The sequence below is a fragment of the Scomber japonicus genome, chromosome 12, assembly GCF_027409825.1.
Source record: "Scomber japonicus isolate fScoJap1 chromosome 12, fScoJap1.pri, whole genome shotgun sequence".
NCBI lineage: Eukaryota > Metazoa > Chordata > Actinopteri > Scombriformes > Scombridae > Scomber > Scomber japonicus.
Window position 1 is genome coordinate 11,681,503 of NC_070589.1, and position 26,703 is coordinate 11,708,205.

The 26,703-nt window shown below is 39.0% G+C and overlaps 1 protein-coding gene across 1 annotated transcript in view; it reads right to left on the minus strand.

Annotated features, from left to right (window-relative positions):
- The window catches only part of LOC128368552 (cAMP-specific 3',5'-cyclic phosphodiesterase 4B-like), a 38,197-nt gene extending 26,108 nt beyond the window's left edge, over positions 1-12,089 (minus strand). Inside the window, exons 1-4 of the mRNA XM_053329398.1 lie at positions 12,026-12,089; positions 6,507-6,751; positions 380-574; positions 249-285 (exon numbers count right to left, since the gene is read on the minus strand). Coding sequence (XP_053185373.1) covers positions 249-285; positions 380-574; positions 6,507-6,751; positions 12,026-12,067 — 519 coding nt within the window. The 5' untranslated portion in view covers positions 12,068-12,089. The remainder of the gene's footprint in view (positions 1-248; positions 286-379; positions 575-6,506; positions 6,752-12,025) is intronic.
- Between the last annotated feature and the right edge of the window lie 14,614 nt (positions 12,090-26,703).

Here is a 26,703-nt window from a genome sequence, read left to right on the forward strand (position 1 = left end):
AACCAGTTCAACTACAGTTGAAGAGATCAAGTGTAAATGACCTTGCTATGTCCAATAAAAGCCACCAGGGGGCAGAGAGGTTAATCATGAATGATTGAGTTACTTTCTTAATCCATAAAGAGATTCACATCTAAAAACGCCTCGGGGAAAACGCTGTTTGTGAGTTTTAATGCCAATTAGGAAGAACATCAATAGGCTGATTTTGATGTTCTTTTGAGCAGATTTATTGGTTTGTATTAAGCTCTTACCTGGGCAAATGGAGTCACTATCAAGTCCTCTCCATGTCTGAAACAGAATACACAGTTGATTATAGAGAATTTGGTACAGAAGCAGTTTGTCTCAGCTATTATTTCATAGGGCAGTGATGTGAACAACTCACAGTTCTCCAACAATAGATGAGTTTCGAGACAAGGACTTTGGTGACAGTTCGTAGTCACTGTCAGACCGGTACAGGAAGGATTCCCTGCGCTGGCCATGGCTCGCCAGGTTGGGATGTAGAACCAGACCTGAACCCGGGGACGCCTGTGGGTCTGAAGGACTGCAGCACAACGATGGGCCATTCTCTACCTCAAAGCTATGAAAAGAGAGATAAACAACATCAACCAGGTAAAAAGGAGAGAAAACATTCTTAGTATTTAAATCATGTGTGCTATATTATGACATAAAATCAGACAATGGTGATGGATGATTCCTCAATCAACTTCAGGATTGATCTGTTATACTACAGCAGCAGATGTTACAAAAGTTCTGAAAGTTACTTTTAAGACATATGCGATCCATTATCAATCACATCATTACTATCACCAAGTAGGGCTGGGTATTATTTAAAAAATTACAATACCAGTACCAATCCAGGTACCCTTAAAGTGATACCGATACCATGTAATACCCCTTACACATTTTATGCACTTTTATCAAGCGTGATAGGCATGTCGTGTAGCCACACTTTAGAGCATTTAGGTGGCTTCTTGGCTGCTGAACTGCTAAGTGCTCTGACCCAAATTCACCAGGACTTCACCAACATAGATGGGTTGTAACTGCTGTGGCAGTGGGCCAATCCCACTTTGCATTAAATGGAAGAAGGCTTGTGTTGATTGGCTGTGAGCAAATCCATACAAATGGTCATATTTTCTAACTCTGGGTGCAAAAAGGATAATTTGACAGGAGACGTTTTGATACTGCTTGGTATCGATTTATCTCGGTCAGTACCTCAATGGTATCGAGTACTGATACCCAGCCCTAATCACCAAGTAGTGAACAGTTTCATTAAGCTTCTTCTGAGTAGTGGCTTGTGCAACATGTTAACAAATCCCATCCAGGAAATAGATGGTTGCATAAACCCTAAAATGATTACTTACCCATCCATCCATGGCCTGAAAACAAAACTATTGTGCTCATTAAATAAGTATGCTTTGCTGGGCAGTAAGGGGGGGTGGTATCGTAAACTGCTGGTCTGGTCAATCTCCTTGACCCTTGACATACTACATGTGACATCTTCATCAATTCATTCGTCAATAGCAAGTAACAAGCACACAGATTAGTTCCTTATCATGTAAGGAATTATCATGTAAGGGGTTCCTATTTAGTGCTCTTTATTTATTTTTTACAGACAATGGTCTAAAATACTTACTTGTATATTCAGGATCTATTACATCTGTAATTTGCAGTGTTTGTATCTACCAAACCCAGAACTAAAAATGGGAAGTGAAGCTAGTGGCTAAATCTGACACAAGCATCTCCTCTCATTGCTTTAGATTTATGCTTTTTGGATATGGCCCTGACAAAAATCTAATAAGAATAAAACAAAAAGAGTATAATCTCATTTCAAATAGATTATGGACTAAATTCATTTGCATTGCTTGCCCCTGGGCTTCTATTAAAAATACATACACAGTTCAGAACAAATGTACAAAATTATAGAGAACAAAAACAGCAGATAGTGAAAGCAGCTCTGTCAAGGAGAACACATCAAAGTTTATGTGGAAATGCTCTAATCTAAACTAAAGCCAGGTTTAATGGAAAGTGTGCAAATATACACATCAAGAATTATCCTAATGTTTGCTGACGCCGTAATAAAACCACTATAGACGCACAGACGGATATAATCAAGGAGTGGATGCTGAGGGAGATGACGAGCTATTGTGTAACCAGATGATCAGGTCAGCTGGACCAAGAGTTAAAAGGTCAAAGTATCAATGTCCTGCAGGAACAACAGATGCCACAAACCATGAATTAAAAAAAGAAAGAATAATCTTTTTAAATCCTGAGTTTAGCTCAAGATAATATCTGCAAACAGGTTATTATAAACATTGATATGTTGACATGACTTGTGTAAATGATATGTTATGATATATAATGAGCCACATCATACTCTAAAACTATTGCATTTAAATCATTCTAATTTTTTTTGAGTGCAATTGCAGCAGTGACCACAGGAAAATAAAAAATCACCATCTCTAAATCCTCTCAAGCTACTCAACCAAATCTATCTCATAATGGACTGACCATCTCAAAAGATTTCAGTATTTGTATACATGTCATTTCTGTAACATGTGGGATTAACTTGTCGCGTATCCCACTGAGACACTCTCAGTCCCACACCTCTGCCAGGAAAAGCTCAGATTAATGTGAAATGTGCCAACTCTGATTGCACACATGCAGGACTGTGTACATCATCCATGTTGCATTTTACGTCATTTAAATCCCAACTTCACACAACATTAGTGGCGTGCTTTACCTACGCCAATCTAATCTAATCTCTTAATCTGACACAGACAGTAAAGCACAGCATATTAACAACGTGCAAGATTTGCAGATGCTATAAAGCTCACAGCAACAGTCTGACCCAGTGAATGAGAGATGTAAAAAAAAAAAAAAAAACCCTCTTGGCAACGTACTGTAGTGTTCAGAATCTCATGTTGCAATCTACCAGTGGTGCAATCACTCTAAAACACAGAGAAAATGAAGACAGAAATGGCTCAAAATACTCATACTCAGTCTAAATGAGTAAGTCTGCAAAGAACATTTTTTTGATAAGAACAATACAGAAATATTAAGATAAATAAAGAAATACTACGTAGAAGAAGTGCTAAAGAATCACCTGGGAGCTGAGAGGAGTGCTCTATTGACAACTTCCTCGCTGAAGTCAAAGTGCCCAATTCTGCACCTTGGGGACCTCCGAAACATTCTTCTCTTCCTTCAACCTCCTCCTTCCTCATCGGGCACCAAAAAACACTGATGCTGTAGCTGCTCACTCACTCACACACATGCACACACAAAACACTAACAGACCCCCTTTCTGTCCAGTAACAGGCCACGTGCTGGAATAACGTAGGCTTGGCAGACGTTAAGAGGCAGATCTGGGCTGGAACGCAGGGAATGGATTCACAGTCAGTGTTTATCTGACCGCCTGTCCTTTTTTCCCCCTCCTGTATATTAAATCACTGCAGATTAGTCAGCGTGTTCATCATCCCACCCGTCCTTCACTTGGCCACCTACAGTATGATGTCCTACAAACATACTAATCTATACCGTGGTTATTATTGGTCAGTGTAGATACTCACTAGTGTGGATATAGTGTAGTGGAGATAAAAAATATCAGCTGTGAGAGCCTCTTTCACCTTGGCTCACATCAAATCTACTAAGAAGCAGCCAAAAGGGAGGTGGGAAAAGAGGATTTTGGAATTTAGAATCCTTAGATAATTTCACACAACAAATCGACCTTTTCACACTGCAAGTGTCTTGTACTTTAATCTTTAAATTCAATACAAAACACCATTTTTTTCCAACTGCTAATAATAAAACAATGCCATCAGGAACAAACAAAGGTACAATGAAGGTACAGCTCTCATTAGCTGTAAAAATTAAATGGAAAAGGAATAGAAAGGGAGAGACGGTCAGAGGAATGACTGTCAGTGGGGTATAGGGAAGTGGGACAAGGGTCCAAGGACAAGAGCTATAGTACAGTTCAATATGCACTGATCATTTATTTTAAAGATAGAGATTTAAAGATTCTCAGAGGGCTCCTTCTTCTTTTTCACTGCTATCCCAAAATAACACAAATACTGTACTGCAGTTCTGGCAGTGTATTAATGGCAGAATCCTGTGTTTATTTAATGATCTGCATGGCTTTATATAGTGCGGGTCCACATCAGTAGCGATAATCCAACATTAAAACTATCTGAATAGGCTGAAAGCAAACCTGACAGACTCTGGGAGGCTCTGGTTCTGCTCACTCTCCAAAATGTCACACAATCCCACTGAGCGGAAACAGATGAAGAAAGAAGCACGCTGGCTTTTCTAATCCAGACCCCCGCTATCTAAAATAATCTTCACATTACTCAAATAAATGATGGTGATAAGGAGCATTTCATCGTGCAGGGTTCATGGAAGACATTTCTTAAGCACAGTACATCCCAGAGGAAAAAACTACTTGGCGCTGTGCTCGGCTCAGTTTGTACTTTACAGCATTTCACTAATAGAAACATTTTTATGATGCAATAATGTCTGAATGGTGAATTTTCTCATCTGAAAATTTCATCACATAAAGAAAAGAAGCACTGCAACAGCATGTGCATTTACAGTGTTTTTATTGTCTACTGCATCTATACATCTCCTCATCCTAGAATAAGGATCTTTCTTCTTTTCTTGATGTTTCTAACAATTATTTATAAGTAAAGCCCTCTGTGATCAACTTCTGATTTGAGGCCATAAAATACAACTTGAACTTGAACTTGATTTTAGTAAAGACATGCAGAGACTGCGTCCTATAAATATCACCAGACTCTTGATATGTTAGTGTCTGGGTCTCTTTCCTGTGTTTTTACATACAGATGAATCTCTTTGATAAATAGCTCGTCTGGACTCTAACTCATCCTGCAGCAGAGAGATTTTTGGCAACTTGAAAAAAAACACAGCTAAATAAGGACTTGGGTGTGTTAATAAATAGTGCACAAAAATTAACAAATAGAGACAAACAGTGAAGAAACAGCTATTCTTTTTCCCCTATCTTTCATTCTGGCAGTTTCAAAGCCACACACACACACACACACACACATACACACACACAGAAAAACCCAAGCAAATCCTTACCAGGTGTTGGCTACTGTGAAACGCCTATATCGACGGGGATGCTTGGTCGCCACCTGCTTGCGAAAGCGTCTTGGTGAGCTGTGTGGTGAGAGTTGAGGGCCAGGATTAACAGCGACAACGCCGCATGAGTCTGCCTCGTCTAACCCGAGCCTCTTGCTCTCTCCGCTGGCTTCCATTAGTGCTTTAAAACCAAGTCTGGTGCAAGATGAGCTACAGCACTTTCCTGGCATTTAAAAGCTACGACCTTCCCAAGAAACAGTCGAAATCACACTGTTAGGAAAACCGTCAGAGCACTTTTTCCCCTCACTGGTTTTGTAATCATGCCGTAAAGATTCACATATAAGGCAGGATCTCTCCTTCACATAGATCACTTTCATGATACTCTATTAGTAAAATATTTAAAGATTAAACCCAGAATAACATGACTCTCAGAGTTGGTGGATATCTCTTTTTTTTCAGACAAGGCCCTCTGCAGTATTTATAATGCAAATCCAAATCCAAAATAGCACCATCAACGCGCTGATTGGCTGATCAATGACAGCTGGAAAATACCAAACCAAAAGCTGCTGAGCGTTCAAAGTGTCATGCAATAAACAGAGCAAAAGTCTCCCAATTCCTGACCTTTATTCCAGATAAATGCAAGCCACGCTTTTATAAAGCAGTACAGCAGAATATGAGTGCTGTAGAGATGAAAGCAGCAGATGACAGAGTCAAATGAAAAATACATCTCAGAAGAGAGCCCATAATTATCTGTAGTTTAGTGGGGTGAGTCATATTAGTTCAAAGAATAAGATATATGACAAGGCAAATTACTATTCAATAAGGTAAAGTGGTAGCCATCATAAAAAAGCCCTCTCGCATATGTGCCCTAAATGAATGCTACCACAGAACAGCAGCCGTCTGTATTCTAGCTCAGAGGCAGACACATCAGTTACACAGTGCTTAATTAAATTGCTGACAAATTATATTGCACCATCTGATACCTTTAAATATGATAAATGTGTTCTTCTCCAGTGCACGGCACCATAGTTGTGACTGTAAATAGCAGAACAAACTAATAAGGTGTTAAAAACAGTGAGTGGAAATAAAAATACCACCTCCGACTTTGCTGCTAATTTGGGAGTCTAACATCAGAACTACATGGGAGAAAACAACTTGACACTGTTACCGACACAAGGCTTGTTTCAAAAAGGTCCAGCTCTGACTCAAATACAATTCAAACTGAGTAAAAAGTAAACTAGAGTTCTATATCCATCCAAAGAACAAAAATTAGGAACTGCAAAAAATGTTTTAAAAAGTTTATCATAAAAGTGGCGTAATCCTCCTCGGACAATAAAACAAACTATAATCACAGCCTCTACACTAAATCCTGCACTACAAAACATCATATGTGTGGTTATTCTCAGTGGTCTCACCTGTCTGGGTCAGCCTGTGTGATGTCTATGCGGGGCAGGGAAACAATGGGTAGGCTCGTCGGTCTGGTCCGGGTCACTATGTCTTCTTCAGGTGTGAGCGCGCTTCCCCTATCCCTCTCTTTCTCTGCCTGTCGCCACGACAACGGAGGCAGCTGCAGGTTGCCAGAAAACCGCCTGTGGACTTTGCACACTTCTACCCCGAGGGTGTTGCCTGTAGACTGTCCCATAGGAGGCTCCTTACTCTCCTGATGGAAGAGAAAAAGAATATGATGGTAAATTATTGATTTTAAAATTAAAAAACATAATATTGTGGGTGAAATGTTAATATCAGGTCAATATCTAGGGTATATTAAGAAATCATAGTTTTTCTAATATAAAAAATACTCAATAAATCCAGAGTAAAAAAAAAAAAAGTAAAATAATAAGAATGAGGAATAAACAAGGAGAAACCAATTTAGGACACAAACATGAATTTGCTGGAGGGATTAAAAAAAAATACGGTTCCCTATAGTGGCCACATGCTTTTCATTACACAGGAAAAAAAATTAACAATTTGATCAAAGCTTATTTCAGGGCCTTGACACCTGAGATGACTATTTACATTTTTATGAAGATGCGCTGAATATAAATTGTGTGTTTAATGTGTGCGATGGTTCCGGCGAGGAGCCCAGGGTGCTTCACTGTGATGGCTGGCTGTAAACAAGCCAGGGCACTGAGGAAACAGAGCCAGGCTGCCAGAGCTCATTCTGCATACATCACCCTCCACTTTATATTCACTGCGTTCAAGTATAAATGAAACACACTGACAGCTCCAAATGAATTAGGGAGATAGGGCGGCACGACGACACAGAGGGGGGAATCAGAGGATTGAAGATTTCTTAGAAAGTGGCTGTGACAAACAAGAAATTATTTGTTCGCTTTGTGTGTGCGTGTGTGTGCTTGCATGTGTGGAGCAAGAGACTAGACAGAGTGAGAGCGAGAAAGAAAGCAAGAGTGTGAAAGAAGAGGGAAACCACAGTTTGACCCCATTATCATCACGCCTGATAGCTCAGCGCGATTTAACAAAACCAAAACCTGCACATCATATACTTCTCATTCCCTGTATATTATCAATATTTACCTACAAAGGCTGAAACTAACAATAATTTCAGATATCGATTATTTCAAATAACCGATATTTAAAATAAATACTTACTTTAGTTGATTAACTTATTATTCTCCTACAAAAATGTGAAAAGTTGCTTGTTTGTTCAACCACCAGTCCAAAATAAGACAAAAAGTTACTATGACAGAAAACTAATAAATCAGCAAATCTTTGCATTAAGAAGCTGGAACCAGTACATTAGTATATTTACAATGAATCAATTATTGTTACCAATTCATTTTGAGACAGTCAGCTACTTGATGAATTGTTTTAATTCTATGGAAAAAGTTACAGTAAAATGGAGCATTGTGTAGGATTCAGTTTTAACTGTTGTAAAAAGTCAATGTAACACACACATACTTCTATCTTTTTCCAGATGTGGAGTCTAAAAGACTTTAACTATGAATTATATCTTTTAACAGGCTGGCAACACTATTATCTGCTCTCATTTTAATTCATTTTTTATTACATTAAAGCAGCTATCACTACTCAAAAGGGTTGCTCAAACCTACAGAGAATTATCACCAGTTCCTCTCAGCTTTACAGACCTTTCCAGCATCTTTCACCTCATTGCTGTGGTTTTATAGCCCAACTCTTGGTTCATTCTCTCAGATCTCATAGTTCTCGGCTAAAGCAGGCAGCTGCTTTTAGGTAAAAAAGCTCAAAACACACAACCTGCCTTGCACCAAACAACAGACCAGGAGAGGACAAAGTAAATGACCACTTAGTGAAAGTCATAGTATATCACTTAAGTGGATAATATAAAGATGTTATAGGGTAGTTTCCACTGCCTCCAAGTGGACAAAAATCAGTCATTGCAGGTTTAAGAAAAGTGCATTTCAAGTCCATCTGGTCTTCGTGAGATACAGAAAAATCCTCTCTGAATTTTTAACAGGAGCAAATGACAGTGTTGCGAGTCATTTGGGAAATGGAAGAGAGTGGGTGAGTGTAGACACAGCAGACAGAGCGGTGTCACAGAATGAATGTGAAAGAGGACAATCATCCCGCTGCCATTTCTATATACAAGTGACTGACAGTAATGGTAGAGACACCAATTGGGAGGCAAAGAAGAGACATGAATGAGAGGAGTAATAGACGCATTAGACCAGGAGAGATAAAGTTACTGAGTGAGAGAGGAAGGCAGAGAGACTGGAAAAAAAGGTCAGAGACACAGGCGGGAGTCTGCCATCCTTTCTGATCAGTCAGTAAACTCAGATCTGCCGACTTCTCTACTCCTTCTAGGAAATGCAATTTATCTGATATATTGTTCCTGTCTTAAAGAAACATTCTTCCTGTCCCAGGAAGAGGGTGAAAATTAGATCTAGCAAAACTCTGTCCCAAGGACTTTGATCTGGGAGTGTTTCCACTTAGACAAGCCTCTTGTCAAACACACCCTATAACCAGTGATCTAAATAGCCTCTTGCCAATATGTCTTAGTGCCATTGCTGTTTCACTTTCAAATTATCAATAAATTGTGCTCTGATTGCATCTCTGACATGTGAACATATAATTCTAGCTTTTTATTGATCTCTTGTCCATGGTCTAAATAGCATTTGGAGGAGGAAATGCTAAATTACTGACTGTATATAGGCCCAGAATAGAATAAGATAGTGATAATTTTAGAATTCAAAACATAAGTACATTTAGAAACCTTTATTTATCAGAACGTGTGCCAGAACATGGTCATGAAAGGACAGGAGATGAAAGGGTAAAACAATATTTATCAAATGGAGGAAGTGTAACTCCAGTGTCAAACAGAGGTGGAGTGGGTGTTTTCCAGATGAAGATGAGAGGGCTTCTTTGGCTGCCGAACCTAAACAACTCCAGCATTCTCTGGGTTACTTCCAAAAAGCCTTTTTTGAAGAAGGTGATATAAATGAGATGGCTTTAGGAGCGAGGCTCCAGGAGCGTGGTTCAATGAGCTGTCTGAATTATTGAGTCTAGCAGTCAAAAAGAAAAAGAAAAAATGCTTTAATTATTAAGAAGCTATAGAATCTGAATGAAAGGTGGGAGATACTCGAGTGTTGAGTGATGTAGCCCAGCAGATGTCTGTATAAAATTACTTTGATCTTTTCCAGGAAATGAAGAAATATGATGGTAGCTTCAAATTGAGCTTCTATAACATAATGCATGCAGATAACTTACACATAATTCAATTCACACACACAAATGTTGTCTTTTATGATATGATTTCATTGTAAGGTGACTTTGCTGCGTACGGAAGCGTCTTGCTGCCCATCCAGAAAAAGAAAAAAGCATCTATATTACGTTACAATGATAAACTTATTACGTAATAACATTAAACTTATTATGTTATCATTTGAAACTTATGTTTGAATGAGGAAACGGTGTGCGGAGAACAGATAGGAATATGGCCCATTTACACAATTTGATTAAGTTGTACTTCATGCCTGGGTTGGGACATGAAAATAGTCTGCTATTACTGAGCCCAGTGGATGATACTTTGATAAGCTTCACGGAGAAAATGCAATTAAAATGCATGGGGATGTATACAGAAGGTTGGACTCATTCATCCTGATGTATACAGGATGAATGAGTCTGACCTTCTGGAGGTAACATCCTTCATTGATGTAATGTTGGAGGAGCCATCATAGTCCATAAGCACTAACACATACATCAAGGAGCACACAGGTTGTGTTCTTCTGACTCCTTTTATAAGAAGAGCAGATATCTCTCCGTAGCCTTCATGGTAGGACCAAATGGCTGCAGCATGTTTTAACCATAGATAGAGCCTCACTTCTATCTACTGACAGTTGGAGGAAAATAATCACATCAGATATGTGTGATGTGTGCCCCTCTCCACACATCAGCACTGAAAAGTGGACCATTTTGTGACTCTGTGTTATTTGGAGAAATTGCAGGAATACATCACGGGGAGTCCACCTCTGCCTGAGACCAACTATGAGTTTCAACATGAGTTTTCATTTTATAATGCTTCGCTTCCGAAGCATTACTTTCTCTGTTTCCTGAATTTAAGTTGAATGTTGAATGTTCAACTGACTCAGTTTTCTTGTGGTTTTGTTCCAAACTAAATGTCAGACACAAACCTGAATGTCTGTTTCCATGTTAATAAAGGTTGATGAATAGTGTAAACACTATTCACATTAAAGGAAATCAATTCAAGACTGTATTGTTGTATCCCTAATAGTGGTCTGATGCTGTATGTTGTATTTTTATAGCTATATTAAAAATGTTTAAACCTAACCACACTCAAATAAATAAAACACTGACTTAGACAATGCACTGTTATTCCTGTGTGTTATCTGAGTGTCTCATGCATTTCTGGGAACTACAGGGAGCAATAAGAACTATTATATTACAAAGCACTGAAATACAGGAACCTCTGAAATGTTAATGAAGCCTGCACAAACATTCCTGCAATGAGCATTTTAGGCACTGTTAATGACGCTTTTCATTCCTAAGTGACTTTCCCACCCTGTGAAAAATATTCCCACAGTCAACAAAATCACTGCTGGCATGAAAGTAGGTCACCATTGATCACTCCTGACATCATTCGCCATTATACTAAATTAACTTTGTGCATTTCCTCTATAAAAACCCAGAAATGAACATCAATAAAATGTGTTACAACAAACAGCTTTAAAAATATGTTTGCATTATCATCAATTTTCAGTCACCAGCCAGCTATAAACTCTGGGGCTCTGATGGAGGCAGGTCACAGCAGGAAAACTTTGTCATTCCAGGATGTAGCTAGGCCTGTTGGACAATGTCAAAGAAAAATAACCTGCCCAGTCATAAACACTGATGGCGTAGAGGAGAAACAGATGGGCCGCTCTGTCAGATCTCTGTCCTTCCTCTTATCATGTTTCCATTTAGTCGATGCCCGAAATCTGTCTCGCTTTTATATAAACACCTTTTGGGCTCTTCCTTTTTTCTTAATTCCACATCACTCCTCAACTCTCTGTTTCCATATCTGTTTCATCTTCTTAACTCTCTCTCTCTCTCTCTCTGTCACTCACACACACACACACACACACACACACACACACACAAAAACAATCTCTCTCTCCCTCTCTGCGGTGTGTCCTGCCGGATAGCGGTCTGTTGTGTACAGTACAGTCATCTGTTTATGAGTCACTGGCCGCCGCACAGACATAATGCATCTCACTACCTCAGTGTACTCCTTTAAGAGCTCACTGTATCTTTGTTCGGGAGGAAACAAAAGGAAGGCAAACGCTATAAAATGTACAGTAACTGAGCAAACTGGAGTATTATGCTGTAAAGTTTAGAGGCAAGATGCAGAATCTTAGATAAAAAGAGAAAATCATGAGTGGCTGTGTAATGAATGCATGGATGGTTGCACAAATGGATGGATGTAAAAATCAATACTTACGTCACCCGGTGTAACCCCCTGTGCACTCCTGCTTTTCTTCATCGCGAGGGATGTTTAGCCAGACTCCCTCTCTCTCTCTGTCTCTCGTTCGCTGTCTCTGATGCTCTCTCTGAAAACGCAGCTTCCAGTCCTGCTTCTCGGGCTCTGGGCAGCCTCACCAGTACGCCTGCACATGGGAAGCAGAGAGAGTGAGAGAGGGGAGTGGGGAAATGATGATGATAAAGTAACCGGTTCCAAAAGTTATTCTGCTTTCACAGTTAATATTATGTCTGCAGTTGTTGTAAGACTTGTGATTGCGTGATTGTTCTGCGTGCGTAATGCAGTTCTCTGTGCAGCAATTTAACGAGTCTTCCCGTCTTTGCATTACGCAATGCATTACACAACTTTGACCAAAAAAGTAGACATTACTATGCGTGTGAGGGATTACCTTTCTCAGCAGAAACAAGTCTGTACAAGTTGACTTTCAAAAAATGAATGGAAACAAAAAGGTGGAAAAAAATAGCAAATGTCTATAATGCTTGGAAATAGATTACTTTTCCTGTATTAGTTTTTACATTTTTCTAAAGCTCTAATGCTGGTCCATCTTTCAGTATCAATATCTCAACAACTATTGAGGATGGAGTGCCATGAAATTTTGACCAGACCTTCATGTTATCCAAAGTCTAGACTTTTTTGAGACGTATTTACTCTACTATTGGGTGGACTACCATGAAATGATGTATCAAAATATGTGATTAAAAAGCCTACAAATTCAATGTTGTCCAAACACAAGCAGCTGCTACACAAGAACATTGCTTATGTTACAAAGTCTAAACCTGTAAAATGGGGTGGAGGTTTCTGGCACAGCTTCACCTACTTCCGAGGTGCATGGAGAAGGGAAAAAAGTTAAAGCTCCAGCCACACTTGTAGTATAGATTAACTTTATTAATAGACCAATGCGTTTCATAGAAGACAACAGTAGTAATCCAACCACACATTTGATGCCAGAATGTGCTACTAGTGTGCTACGTTTCATGTTAAATATATGTAATATAAATAAATCAGCTTAAACTACATTGTTTATGTCATGTGCTTATAGAAAAACAAATTACTTTCTGCTGATATATTGGATTCTTTACACACCAAATATTGATGTCTGTATCTGCCTCAAAATACAGTATTAGTCACTCTACAGCTAAAATATGAAAAAACTAAATCAATGCTACTTTAACCATGGAATGAGTCACTACATAAAATACTCAGAGATGACTCTGTGATGAGAAAGAATGAATACTCTATAATAAGAAAGAATGAATTGTGGCATGATACATCGCTTGTTGTATTTGCCTAAAGGTCTTCCACAGTAGTCTAGTCCTGTCAGCCTGCTCTGACTGCAGTAAGGACACTCATCAATTATAGACTGACCACAGCTGGAAAGCCACCAACAGGCAGACATGAGTGACTAATCTATGTGACAGACATGAATCGATATTTTCCATGTTACCATTGATTCATCCCCACCCCTGTCCACCATCCACAGTATCCTCTGCTTGACAGGCCCTGTGTCCTTGCATTAAAGTCATTGTAGGACTGCTGTTGAAGGAGGCATGTTGTTGGTGCTCACCAGCTGCTGCCAAGTCAAGTGGCATAAAAAGAGAATTTCTCTGCAGCACGTGCAACCAGATCTTGCTTGTTCTTGTTTGTAGCTTTCAAAACAAACAACTCTGTGCGACTTCCTGCTACCCTCAGTTATTGTTTAAAAAAAAAACATGATAGGTGAAATGGCAGTACATCAGGGATTCAGCATGGTTTGAGCATCTGTAAGGTAGCTCTTCAGCTGCTGGTTCAAATCTCAGCAGGTGGGAATGGCTATCAATAATGTATGAGCTTGCATAGATGTGTCCATTGTAGGTTTCACAAGAACACATTTCAATTATTTATACTTCATGATATACAGGTTTCAAGTAGATAGTGTTTTGACCATAACAAGATAGAGTAAACCACTGTGAAAGGAAAACTGAACATAGTATCAGTGAAAACATTTTTGGGGAATTTAAATGTCTGCTCCTTTAAAGCTGTCTGTCTTCAGCTGTGTTTTTCTGAAACCATAATGTTAAGGCTAGTAGGCTGTGGACTGACAAATATGAGAAAATCCATATGCCCTAGAACTTACCTTTTCTATACTATTTAAATTTTCAGAACGTATGTTAATTTAATAAAATTATCCTCCATCATAAGAATCCTCCAAAATAATGACTGTACTGAGGCTGTACTTGACAGCAGTGCTATAAGCTAAATGCTAATCTCAGCATGCAAACATGTACCAACATGCTGACGTTTAGTAAGCAATGTTTACCATGTTCATCATCTTAGTTAGCATAAAACAAAGTACTCATTTGGATTATTGGAATATCATTAGCTTTGCAGGTATTTGGTCATAGACCAAAAAAATTGAAAAGCAGCAGTTGTTGAGACAATTCACTAAATGTCAGGGTTGAGCTCAAGGTAAAGTCAGTGGGATCACTGAAGTGAGAATGTGTCCCCTGAGGACGATGAAAGTCTGTACAAAATGTCATAGATAGTCTTATAGTTGTATTTCAGTCTGGGTCAATAAGCAAGAGTCATTCTTCTAGCATGGCGACAAATGTTAAGGTTACATTTTTAGAATGGTTAAATACAATGGTAAAGGCAACTTTATGATAGCTTGATAAACCAGAAAATCATTTACTCATCAAAACCAAGACTTCTGCCAAATGAGTGCTTCAAATAGCACCATTTCCCCAGAAAATACTCCTCCTGCCATCAGAAAAGTCTTTCATCATTCCAAAGAGCACTTTACACAGTACTGATCAACTTTTACACTCCAAAATGCTTTAATGGAAAGATTTTCAAATACCAATATGTCATGCTTTCCTAAAAGGTTTTGTGTACAACACTTCTTTTTTAAAAAAAAAGATCAAGCTGTTACAAATTATTACTGGATGAATGAACACTAGAGCTGAGAATGATTTAATCAAACAAGAACAGAAGACAGACTGTAAAAGGTTATTGCTTTAAAGTTTAAATACTTAATAAAAGGAAAGTATGTCTTTATGCCACTAAAGTTCACTTTCCGTGCACACCATTCCCAAAAGGCTCAACAAACTGTAACTGTGTTACTCTGTTATATATTGGAACAAGCAGTTATGGGAGTTGTCAGTCTCTAAGAGACTGTAGTATCTCTAATGAGCTGACCAGTGTAAGGAAAATATCACATTGCTGGGCAACAAAACACAGTTCAACAAACTGCTCCAAAATCTGGATGAGTTAGTGTTGTAAAGGGGCCTAGTACCTCTACTAACAAGGTCATCAATAAGCACTTTCGAACCAAACAGTTCTGGGGACTCCATAAGATGGACTACCCAATGGAGAGCTCCCCCAAGAACAACATACCTTGAAGTGACGGCCAGCAATAGTTATAGTAATGTCACTTCTCCACAAGATACAGCTACAACAGCAAGATGGGGAACACTGTGATCAGAGCTGCCTTTGTTGTGTTTCCTGGGTTTCATTATAATAACAGATTTGGAAAGGGAGATGTGCAAATTTAGATTATGCAGTTGTTTTAGAATGGTTTTTAAAAATGGTGGTTATCTGTGATACATTGGCTCATGTGTTGTACACTTAGGCCACTCAAGGTTCCTCTTGTGCTGGGGGATTACCTACTATGAAGTAGGAGCTAAAAAAGTCCCTCAAAATGTCATTCTAAGCACTATGATTGTTCCCAGTTCCTCTAGTTTGGACATATTAAAAAGGGGGTGGTTCCTCCTTTGAACTATGAAAAAGTTCCTCTGGTCCAACAGCACCTATGAAATCTAGAGTACTTATATGAGGTGGTGGGGTGTGGTTTGGGCTCAGGTGCAGGCGAGAGATGGCTGATGGGAGCAGTACCACTGTTAGTTTATTTGGGATAGGTGTTATCTGTTTAATGTCTAATTATTCTCCCTTCTTGACACAGTAGTGTGATGGACCTGGGAGATACACACACACACAGGAACCAGAGAACTGTCACGCCAGCCCTCCGTTATAATTGTATATTGATTTTATGTTGTTTGAGAAACTGGACTGTTTGCCCTCTGGCAAGTGAGCAGAGGAGTTAAGAGTGAGACCCATGTTTATGTTGTGGAAGTGTGTACAGTATGTGGTCAATAAAAAAGGACAGACTAAAGTAGACAGAACTTATTGTGGCTGTGTTTGTGCTGGGTCAACCCCCGATGTAACACTGACACCAGTAACATTAGATTTCCCAGTCAACACTAAAAAGGGACATTACTCATTTAATCAAAAACTAATGGTTTTAATTATTCATTAATCTCTTGACCATTTATTTGATTAATCAAATTGTTTTTATTTGTTTCAATTGTTTTGTCTATAAAGCATTGTAAAATAGTGGAAAACACCATCACAAGTTCCTAGAGCCAATTTCATTTGAAATGCTTGTTTAGCCTGACCAGCAGTCAAAAATAGAAAATATATTAAATTCCTGATATTAAACAGAGAAATTACGAAAAACTTTGAATCTCTAATGTTGGAACCAGCAAAGCATTCTTGCTTGATAAATGACTGATTGATTGGTTACAGATTATTTTTCTATGAAATGATTGATTGATTTAACTTAACTTACTTAATTTTACTTACTTTAATTTTACTTATTTGAGCTCCACATGTACATGTATGGCATACAGTCTGACAATACATATTGTCCTATGATAATGACAACATAGTGGATAATGGGTTTACTTTTCTTGTTATTCACTATCCCTTATTTTCATATATTCCAAAAAACCTTTTTGGGGTAAATACTGATTGATAGTATATTGGTGAGAGCTTCGAAAGGAAACAGCAGTGTTAAATTCTGACTGTCACTATTTTTACAGAAATATTGACACATCCAAAAAAAATCTCTCGTAATCATGGTAGGACAGGAAGTGTTTGTTGTGTAACAAGTTGTATTAATAACAAGCAGCACTCTTGAAAGGAGCAGGGCTTGGGCTTTACATCAAGGGAAAGGATGAACCTGGACACTCTCTTAGAATCTGAAGAGCATTTAAACCTAAAACCCAGGAGCGCTCTCAAATGCAAGATGATTGGACAAAAGACAGTGGATTGAAAATGCCCTGGCGTTTCACTTTGACTGCCTCCACTTTTTCGAGAAACAAGCTTCAAGTGACCTCTCATCCTTGTGACCCATGCGATAGGTCATCCCCATGGCGGCCGTCTGTACCTCTACAAATGATTGATTGTTGATGTGAAGCGGGTTAGAGAATGCACAGTCATGAGGCAGCACTTGAGACACTGATTGTGAGGATTTGGCTTGGATTTTGATGAGAACACCAGGGATCATTGTGCTGAGCTGTAGTCTATCATCAGTGCTATAGGGGAACACAACAAATCAAAGCAAGCAAAGTTTGATTAATATACAACTCAAGCACAATGATGAAGAGGGAGAAGATGGACTTGACTAGAAGACTTTGAGACTTTTACTTCGTCCATTAAAAATGGGTGCTTAAAAAGGTTTCAAAAACAAAAGTGAGAATAAAGTATCTATCCAATATATTTGAGTAAACAATGTTATTTTCTAGGTACTGTGGACAGAAGTCTCCACAGCAGGTTAAATGCTTCACCTTCCTCAAAAATGCTCGACAGAAAATTACGCAAAATATGATTTGGATTTATGTAATATATCATAGACTCTTTGTCATCATCCTAGTTTTCTTTCCTGCCACAGTTCAAAGATTTGTACAATAAGTGAACTAAAAACTCCAAGGTTACAGTTGTGGATTAGAGTGTGAATGTGCTTGTGTATGTCATAAATTAGGTTTGTCCAATTCAGATTGTTGCCATGCTCTTTGCTCAGTGTACTCTGGAAGAGACATCAACCCCCAGCCACCATCCCCACTGACCCTTAGTCGGAATAAGTGGTTTTATACAACAGGGTGCATGGATGGATGTGGAAGACATTTCTGTTTTATCTTACGCTCATCTATCATCATCCAACACAAGCCTAATGCTCTTAGAGCATGCACCGTAGTGTAAACAGACACATCACAACCAGTGTTGGCACTTCTTCATAGTAGACATCAGAGGTCGGCAAGCAGGGACAACATTTTCCCATCTGACCGGTCAATCTATGTCTCACAGCATTTGTGCACAGCTGAGAACTGTGAAGGGTGAGTCAGGGATCGTCATACATTTACATTTGGACACCCACACAAAAGTAGCTTTTGTGGTGCCAAGACAAAGGAGGCTCAAGAAATCATGAATGAACCTGCGTTGCTATTACGTTCTGATTACTCCAAACCAACAATAAGAGCTTTCAACGAACATACATATACATCAGTGTACCACAACCATGACAAATTAACTCATATCCATATCTCAGAGACTCAGATTTACTGTTAGATGTACCATAAAAAAAATGACCATATGACCATCAAGTAAATTGACTCAACTTACCCAGCTTTGATCCATTAGTTGGGCAATTATCTATTTTTGATCAGCCTTAAAATACTCACTCATGAAGTGAGTAACTCTTGTCACAAGACAGGACAGCTGTTGACAGAACAGCAGCAGGTCCTGTTTGACAGTTAAGGTCCGCCTACATTTATTTGGTTTGAACAACACCACACCCTCCCATATTCTCACATCTGAAATCTGAACTGGGGGAAGTCCAGTATGAACACATTGCATGTCCACTGATCATAAAACATACTACATTCACTGTCCACAGAATTTCTTTGAAGCATTGCAAAAGTAGCATGGAAAGAATACAGCGCTTGTTGTATGTAGGTGTGCTTGTTTTTTGTTTAATTTGTTTTGCCAAGCACTTTTATGACTTAATTTTAGATGTAGCAGCTGCAGGCAGCACAAAACCTGTGTTTGATGAACATCCAGGATACACACTAATTTATTATAGCTCAAAATGCAAATCACACCTGCTACTACCAACCTGATTCCTTCCAGACTGCTGCAACTTGTGACTGTGACTGAAATTCATTTTCTGGAAGATCCACATGCACAAGTAATATACTAATGAATAAAATACTGTGAAAAAACTCCATTGTGTTCACTGCGGTACACTGGGTGCAATTTGTTAATCAGTTTTTTTTACTTCCAGACATTTTACTCTCTCCTGTCTGGCTCAGTGCCTTCTTTGGCACATACATCTTAATGTAATGATATAAAGCACTGAATACGATACCCATCCATATTTGCCCAGATGTGTTAGTTTGTTAATTATGTTATGAATATATAAAAAGGTTGAAAACTACATGTCAAGAAGAAAAATGACTTGCTGGAAGGTTGCAATAAGTTTTAAGGCTCACACTCTTCATCTCTTCATCTCTTCATCATCTCTTCTAATCTTATCCATCCTTGCTTCCCACACTGTGTGGGCATATTCACCACACAAAGCAGTTGTTTCTCTTCATGCAGGTGTTCAACACTTACGAACTACCCATTATTACTATAAACCTTCCAGCCTATTGAGTTTTCATACATCTACCACCAAGAATCAGCACTCCACAGAGATGGATATTACAAGGTAATTGATACAAACATGTAAATTATGCATGCATCGGAGCTCCACATTTATTTGAAGACAGAGGGCTCTAGTTTTAGGGCATGAAATGAATGTACGTATTATTACTGCGAAGAAACTTGAAATATTTCACTTTGTGTATCTCTCCCTGCTGATACAGAGATCAATAATGCAGACCCTCTGTGAGTAGGGATGGAGTTAGTTTGTCCACAACAACATACTGCAAAGTTAAATTGTCAGACTTCATATAACTGTCATGATGCAAACGATCAAACCTTTTTTCTATTGTGTGATTTAATTGGACACCTATCAAAGACTATTCAACGGTTTTGTATTGTTTTTAACACTCACCCCAAAGCCATATGAACTATATTACTGAAAAAGAATCACCAATCAACACTTGTCAATTTGGATTAGTTGTCACTGAAAAAAAATTAAAAAAAATAAATAAATAAACAAATTAGTTGCACTGGCAAATTTTAGCTGTTGGTATTTCGTGTCAGAAATGAACTTTTGAGACAAGCGAAGACTGAGGCGTTTGTTGAGGAGGTCGAGAGAAACAAACCGATTTGTTACAGCAGAAAGATGACGTCACTGTTGGAGGCCACATACAGGGAACCCACTGACCCACTGTACAAACAGAGAGAGAGAGTGTGTGTGTGTATGTGTGTGTGTGTGTGTGTGTGTGAATGTGTGAGACAGAGAGAGAGTAAGAGTCTGGGCAGCCTAGGCACTGAAAGTTTGTTGCCACTGGGCCACATATCACAAGAACATTTTAGGATTGTTCTGCTAACACACCATGTGGTTTGTCAGGTTGGCATTGCAAAATACCATCACTGGGGAAGTAGCAACAAAAAGTCACTCTCTCAACTGAAAAACAAGTGGAAGCAGCAACTGGTAGATGTCCAGTTCTTATGTTTAAAACTCATGACTTGTTTGGTTTACAATATAAAGTCCCATTTTGTTCACTGGTACCTCCCTTAAAAAAAAATGGAGATTAACTTCCTCTGTCATGTAATAATGATGTTTTAATGGCATCCTCTGCTTCACACCAACCTGCCACTTACTCTTTTGCCCCTATCGAGCGCTCATTATTCCATTCCTTTCTTCCATTCGGATGAAAGAGGTAAACAAACGTGAAATCATCATGAGCTTTTCATGCTGTGCTGACACAGAGACCTATCAAACAATTTAAGATAATTAGAAAGAAATGAGAAATTATCGGTGAGCCAAGTCTCTGGAGGAGTCACTACATAATTGAAGTTGTGTGAAAAGGCCCAATAATTATGTGAAGGAGTGCCTCTCAGTAAGATTCAAACACCCACGTAGCACTCCTGTACTAATTACCCCATCGTATTCAAGTCACCCTATTTGGAGTGCATTGTGATTGAAACGCTGCTTGTGTCAGCACTTCATCAATTACCTTACCCCATTCACTGCATGAAACTTTCCACTGCCGGCTACATGGATGAAAGCTTTTAGGGTGAATTACAAATAACTTGGAGAGTAAAGAGGCGACAGAAGGCTTGGCAGTGTTTGCAGGATTCGGGGGCGCAGAGAGGGCCTTTGGTGAGTATCACCAGCTGGCAACCTCCACTTCAACATGGCTGTAAATCCTTCAGATGTCCACTGAGGTAGAAATGAATCAACCTGTGCATCCAGGAGATACTCCTGAGGTTAAAAAAACTGGATAAATCAACATAACCTGCAACCTCCTGTACACACATGGTGACTATATCCTGCTGGGGAGCTACTTGTTGGATCGTGAACTATGATGGACCCCGAGATATACACCCCCACCCTTTCCCGTTCCTGTTCACCACCTGTGTCTCTGTCTCTCTCTCTTTGGTTATAGTGAATCAAAGAGGAGTCAAAACAACAGGTGTGTTGTTGTGCTGTAGACCTACTGTCAATTTTTTAACCATTTTTCTTAATACATAAAAAAACTGAAGCTATTCTGTTTGAAAGCCAGTGAAGAAATATTACACATTACTCAGTCTGAGCCAAGACTCGCAGTAATCTTATTTAGACTACAATAAACACTACAGAAACGTACTCACACTCACAGCTGAAAGTGCTCTGCAGGCGCCTGTGGTGAGAGGAGAGGCATGAAGTCACGTCAGCAGTCTGCTGGCTTTAAAGACAGACGATGTACCGGTTACATTAAAGATCACGTAGCACAGCAAAACATTTGAAAGAAGAAAAATACTGAATGACAACACTGTGAGCAGTTGAAACTATGAGATTGTTCTTAAATCAGGGCCAACAAGATACGTGTTTTTCCCTTTGAGTATAGAAAGGGAATATTGAGATTTTACATGATTTCACAGTAACAAATTGAAGATGTAAAAAAATGGATTTGGTAATATTAGAATCCCCATTAGAGTCCCCTTCCCATTATGAATATAATAAAATTGCTACCATTCTTTTAGGGTTGATGGGATGATTATTTTCATCATGGATTAATTGATCATTCACACAAACCTGCCACTTACTCTTTTGCCCCTATTTGGTATAAAAAATATGTCAGAAGTGTAAAGTTTCCATCATAATTTCCTGAAGCCCAAGTTGATGTCTTCAAACTGTTTTTGTCTATACACCCCAAAATAGTCCCTTTCACAGTATGACACAGAACAGCACCAAAATCTTCACAAAAGAAATAAAAATTAGCCACTTTTACCAGATTGAAAAAAGCACGATTCAGTTTACCATCCAGCACACACACAAACACACACACACACGCTCAGAAACACACACACATACACACACACACACAATGCCTTCTGTATTCAGAGTCAGCTGGTTTTCCCATCACAGCTCCCAGTATGACAAACACCCCAAACAGCGTGAAAACCTAAATGCGATCAAGCAGACACGGCATGTATTCATCAGTTGGAAGCGAAACATTAGTGGTCAGTAACACAGATGTCATATGTGGTATAGTAACCACATCACCAGCAAAGCCACCGAGCAGCCAGTAAGTGAGTCATCGGTCTGGCAGCCAGAGGTCTCTTATCAAGAGACTGTATGTATGTGCTCTGTTGTTTCTGCGCTGACTGATAATAAAACAGACAGTGGCCGGTTGAGTTCACACAGAATGACCAGAGAAATGCTATGAACTGGGTTTCAAAAGGGGAAAACAGCTGGATGTCAGATATGTAATGAGATAGTAGTATAGTGATATATCATATGGCATGTTAGACACCAGAGAGGAGTGTAGTAGAATTTTTGTTACTAGATGTTTTTCTGAAGAAGCACAGATGACGGAGTGATGAATCTTTCTCTTTACTCAGTGCATGCCAGCATGGAGGAGGACACACAGTCGATCTACCAAACAACTACAGGAACATGGGATATCAAACCAATGCAAAGCTCTTTAAAAAGAGAGGGAAAGTGCAAAAATGATATGAATTAATGTTATGTGTTTTAGAATTGATGTATTTCAGTTTAAAATGTTTAATTTAAAATGTAGACATTATACTGTTTAGAGTCTACAAATGCCATCCTCTTGATTAGAAAGACCTTTCACACTCTGGATGTTGCTGCAGATGTTCAATCAAGCAAAGATCAGCAGCAAAATTAGAATATCTACCGGTGCTCTGCTGGTAATACCAGTCTCTGTAGAGGAGCTCCACTGATGTTAAATCCCAGTAGAGTCGGAAAGACTGAGGGAGGCCTGGGAATGTTGTTACATTAGGTTGGTTGTAATGCTGCCCATGTGACTGGGCACAAATTAAGTACAGTGATGTGAGCAATATACACACACACACACACACACACACTTCCTCTCTAGCCTCAGTGGATATATTTCAGGGTTATGTTGCACTACATTATGTTGCACACAAACCAACAAGATCAAACTAAATTGATGATGGTGAAATGAAAAACTAATGACATTTTAAGTTTGAATGGACACATTCATGTTTTTCAGCTGCACCTACATTACCCAGCATTCATTGAGGATGCTGCATTTAGAGATACAAACCAAAGATACTGATCAGCTCCAGACCAATATCATGGCTGAAACTAACAAATATTATCTATTTACCTGATGATAATTATCTTGATGAAATAGTTACTAACTTGATGTATAAAATGTCAGATAATAGTGAAAAATACTCGTTACAGTTTCCCACAGTCTATAGTGACGTGTTCAGATGTCTTGTTTTGTTCCATCAGCAGTCCAAAAGATGAAGAGATAAAAAAAGAGAACATTTAAAAAACAAATAAATTCTGGCATTTGAGAAGCTGGAAACAGAGAAATTTCACATTTTTGCTAAAAAAAACAAAAACAAACTAAAACTACTGACCATCTGTTGACTTACTGTTTAGTCCATCAACAGGAAAGTAACTGCCAACAATATTGGTGATTGATTCATCATTTTGAGAGAAAAACAAAAGTGAATATTTTATTGTTTCTGTAGTCTTCTATGATAATAAACAGAATATCTTTGGGTTGTGGACTGTAAGCTAAGACAAAACAAGACATCTGAGGGGAAACAGTGAGAAACCAAACACTTCAATTGATTAATAATGAAAAGAGCACAGTGACTATTCCTGTGGCATAGAAACAGCGCCTTAACAGTGGAACACCTGCACAACCTCACATACGTGCATGCTGTGATAAGTCTGTCAAATGACTCACATATCCATTCACCTGATTGAGAGAGTGTTTATTGGTCTGTGTAGCTAACAAACAGTGGTGGCTTGTTTGAAAGGTCCGGCACAAACAACTAAAATGTAGATAATTATTGATTACACATCTGTTACAATCATCCCAAGTCTCCCTGTTGGTAATGAAAGGTCACTATTGAGTCTCTATTGACATCTCACACACATTAAGCCTCATCACAAATATTATGTTGATTTCTCCTCTAGGAAAATAAAGAGCCTAACTACGGTCATTTATCAGCTAGGAGTCTTGGTTCACGCATTTGACCCAGACTCAATTTCTAAATGGAAAGTGATTGATTGTGTAATGGCACATAATGCTTTATGGACTCCCTGGTAGTGTGTTTCACTGGGTTAACCTAGGTTTTTATACAAATTATTCATATTAATATATTTCTCATTTATATTTTGTATTTTTATTGTAAGATAAAATCACTAACTGGCTTTTATTATCATCATCATCATCATCATCATACTTCATGGGAAAAGGCACAAATATTCAAGTGTGGGCTGTATCCAGTGCAGCACATCACTGATGCAGAAATATCTTTCAGAACAGGCACACAGACAAAACTGAACAAGTCCACTGTGGAGAGGGGGAAGAGATGCCCACAATGCCCAGTCCTGAAAGGGATGAAGAGCACAGCCTACATACAGACAAGTAGCCTACGTGGTATGACTGAATCAAAAAGCCCTTTCAGAGGAACTCAACATGTTTGACTGCTGCTCATGTTGACACGAACATAGCGGCTCGAATAACAAAACTGACAAAGGAGAGCTGCCACTAACAAAAAAAACACTCAAAATATAAGTGGTTAACTTAAAAAAAAATAAAAAATTAAACGGTGCAAAACGTCGTAAAACTTTACAATGTCGGGCGGGATGTTGGTTGTAGGAAAGGGAGCAGAGTGGAGAGGATAAAGCGGATAAAAAAAAACTGCAGGAAGATTAAAAACAGAGCAGTTTCCCTTGAGTCGAGGAACACTTACGCTGTAGTATATGTCACAGGACATGTGAAATGTGAATGCGGTGTTTCTGCTCTTACCGGTGTTGTATCCGCTGTCCCGCGGTGCAGCTGTGACACACACTCTGGTCTCCTCTTTCTCTGCCACGCTTCGGAAGCACGCGCCCCCTTTTTATCAGGTTCCATTTGTGCCATTCGCGCTCGTTCCCCTTCCCGACCCCGCGAGCCCATCGATTGGCTTTGACACCGACGACGCAAATCCTTCCGTTTACCAGTGGCTGTGTGTGCGCACGCCCCTGTGCTTCCCCACTGCTGCCTGCATCCATCTGATTTCCAGCCATAGCAGAGTATGGATCCGTCTGTGTTCCGCCGGTTTAATGAGGCTAAAACCCTTCAGCTCTTTGTCTCTCATTGACTCTCTGACGTCTTTTAGTTGTGTGTTTTTTAGATAACAGCTACATTGTTTTTATAACTGTCTGATGAGCTGTGGCAAAGTTAGAATTTAAAGTCATATTTTGATTATGTTTAGAGGACAAGTAATTACTACAACTATAAATGTACTTGACTAATTCAGTAGCAACTGGGAACTATAATTAACCTATATAATAATATACATTTAACACGAATATCATAGTAAATATGGTATATCACAGTTTCCATTACTTTTATATCTATTTATCTGTATTTTGTTGTGGACCCTTAATAGACCTGTCTGTTGTGCTATTTTAAAGTGTGTTGTCTTTTGTTGTTGAATTGCATTATGTATCACTTTGTATTATATCATGCTGTATTACATTGTGATGTGATTCATTGCACTGTAATGTGTCCCACTCTTTCTCATCTTGTGATGTGTTCCAACTGGCTTCACTGAGTCGTGCAGCTGCACTTAACTGCGTGTTGTTTTGCCTTATTTGACATTGTAACTCACCATAGCTGCAGTGTATATTACAGTTGCACACAACACCAGCATACAGTATGTGCTGCCTGCTCTGAACTGGTTTTTTGTATTAGTACAAGGCCAGACTCAGCAGTCTTTAAGTATAATTTTGATGCCTTGGCTGTTGCCAGGCAACAGCTGTCCTGGAACAGAGATGAATGGATGTCCCTGAGGTATTTCTCTTTCTTCTATTCCATCTTTACCTTAATCTTTTTTTCCATCACTGTCTCTCACTCACACAGATTGTGTTGAGAATAAATTCAGAATGACTTGATCAGTTTTCCTCTATCACTTATTGGCCATCTAGATGTAGGGTTATGGATTTTAGGTTACAACTCTCAAGTGTTAGTGATGTAACCTGTGGTGTTTCTTTCAACATCAGTCTTACCTAATTTCGTCAAACAGGGGATACCAGTCTCTATCTTCTCTTCAAGTAACTTGCAGTTAACAGCTGGCTTGTCCTGATCCATATCCACCTCAAAGGCTCTCTCTGGTTCTGGTAGACCTCACATTGCACATACTAGCACTGGAATGAAAACTTGGCTTGG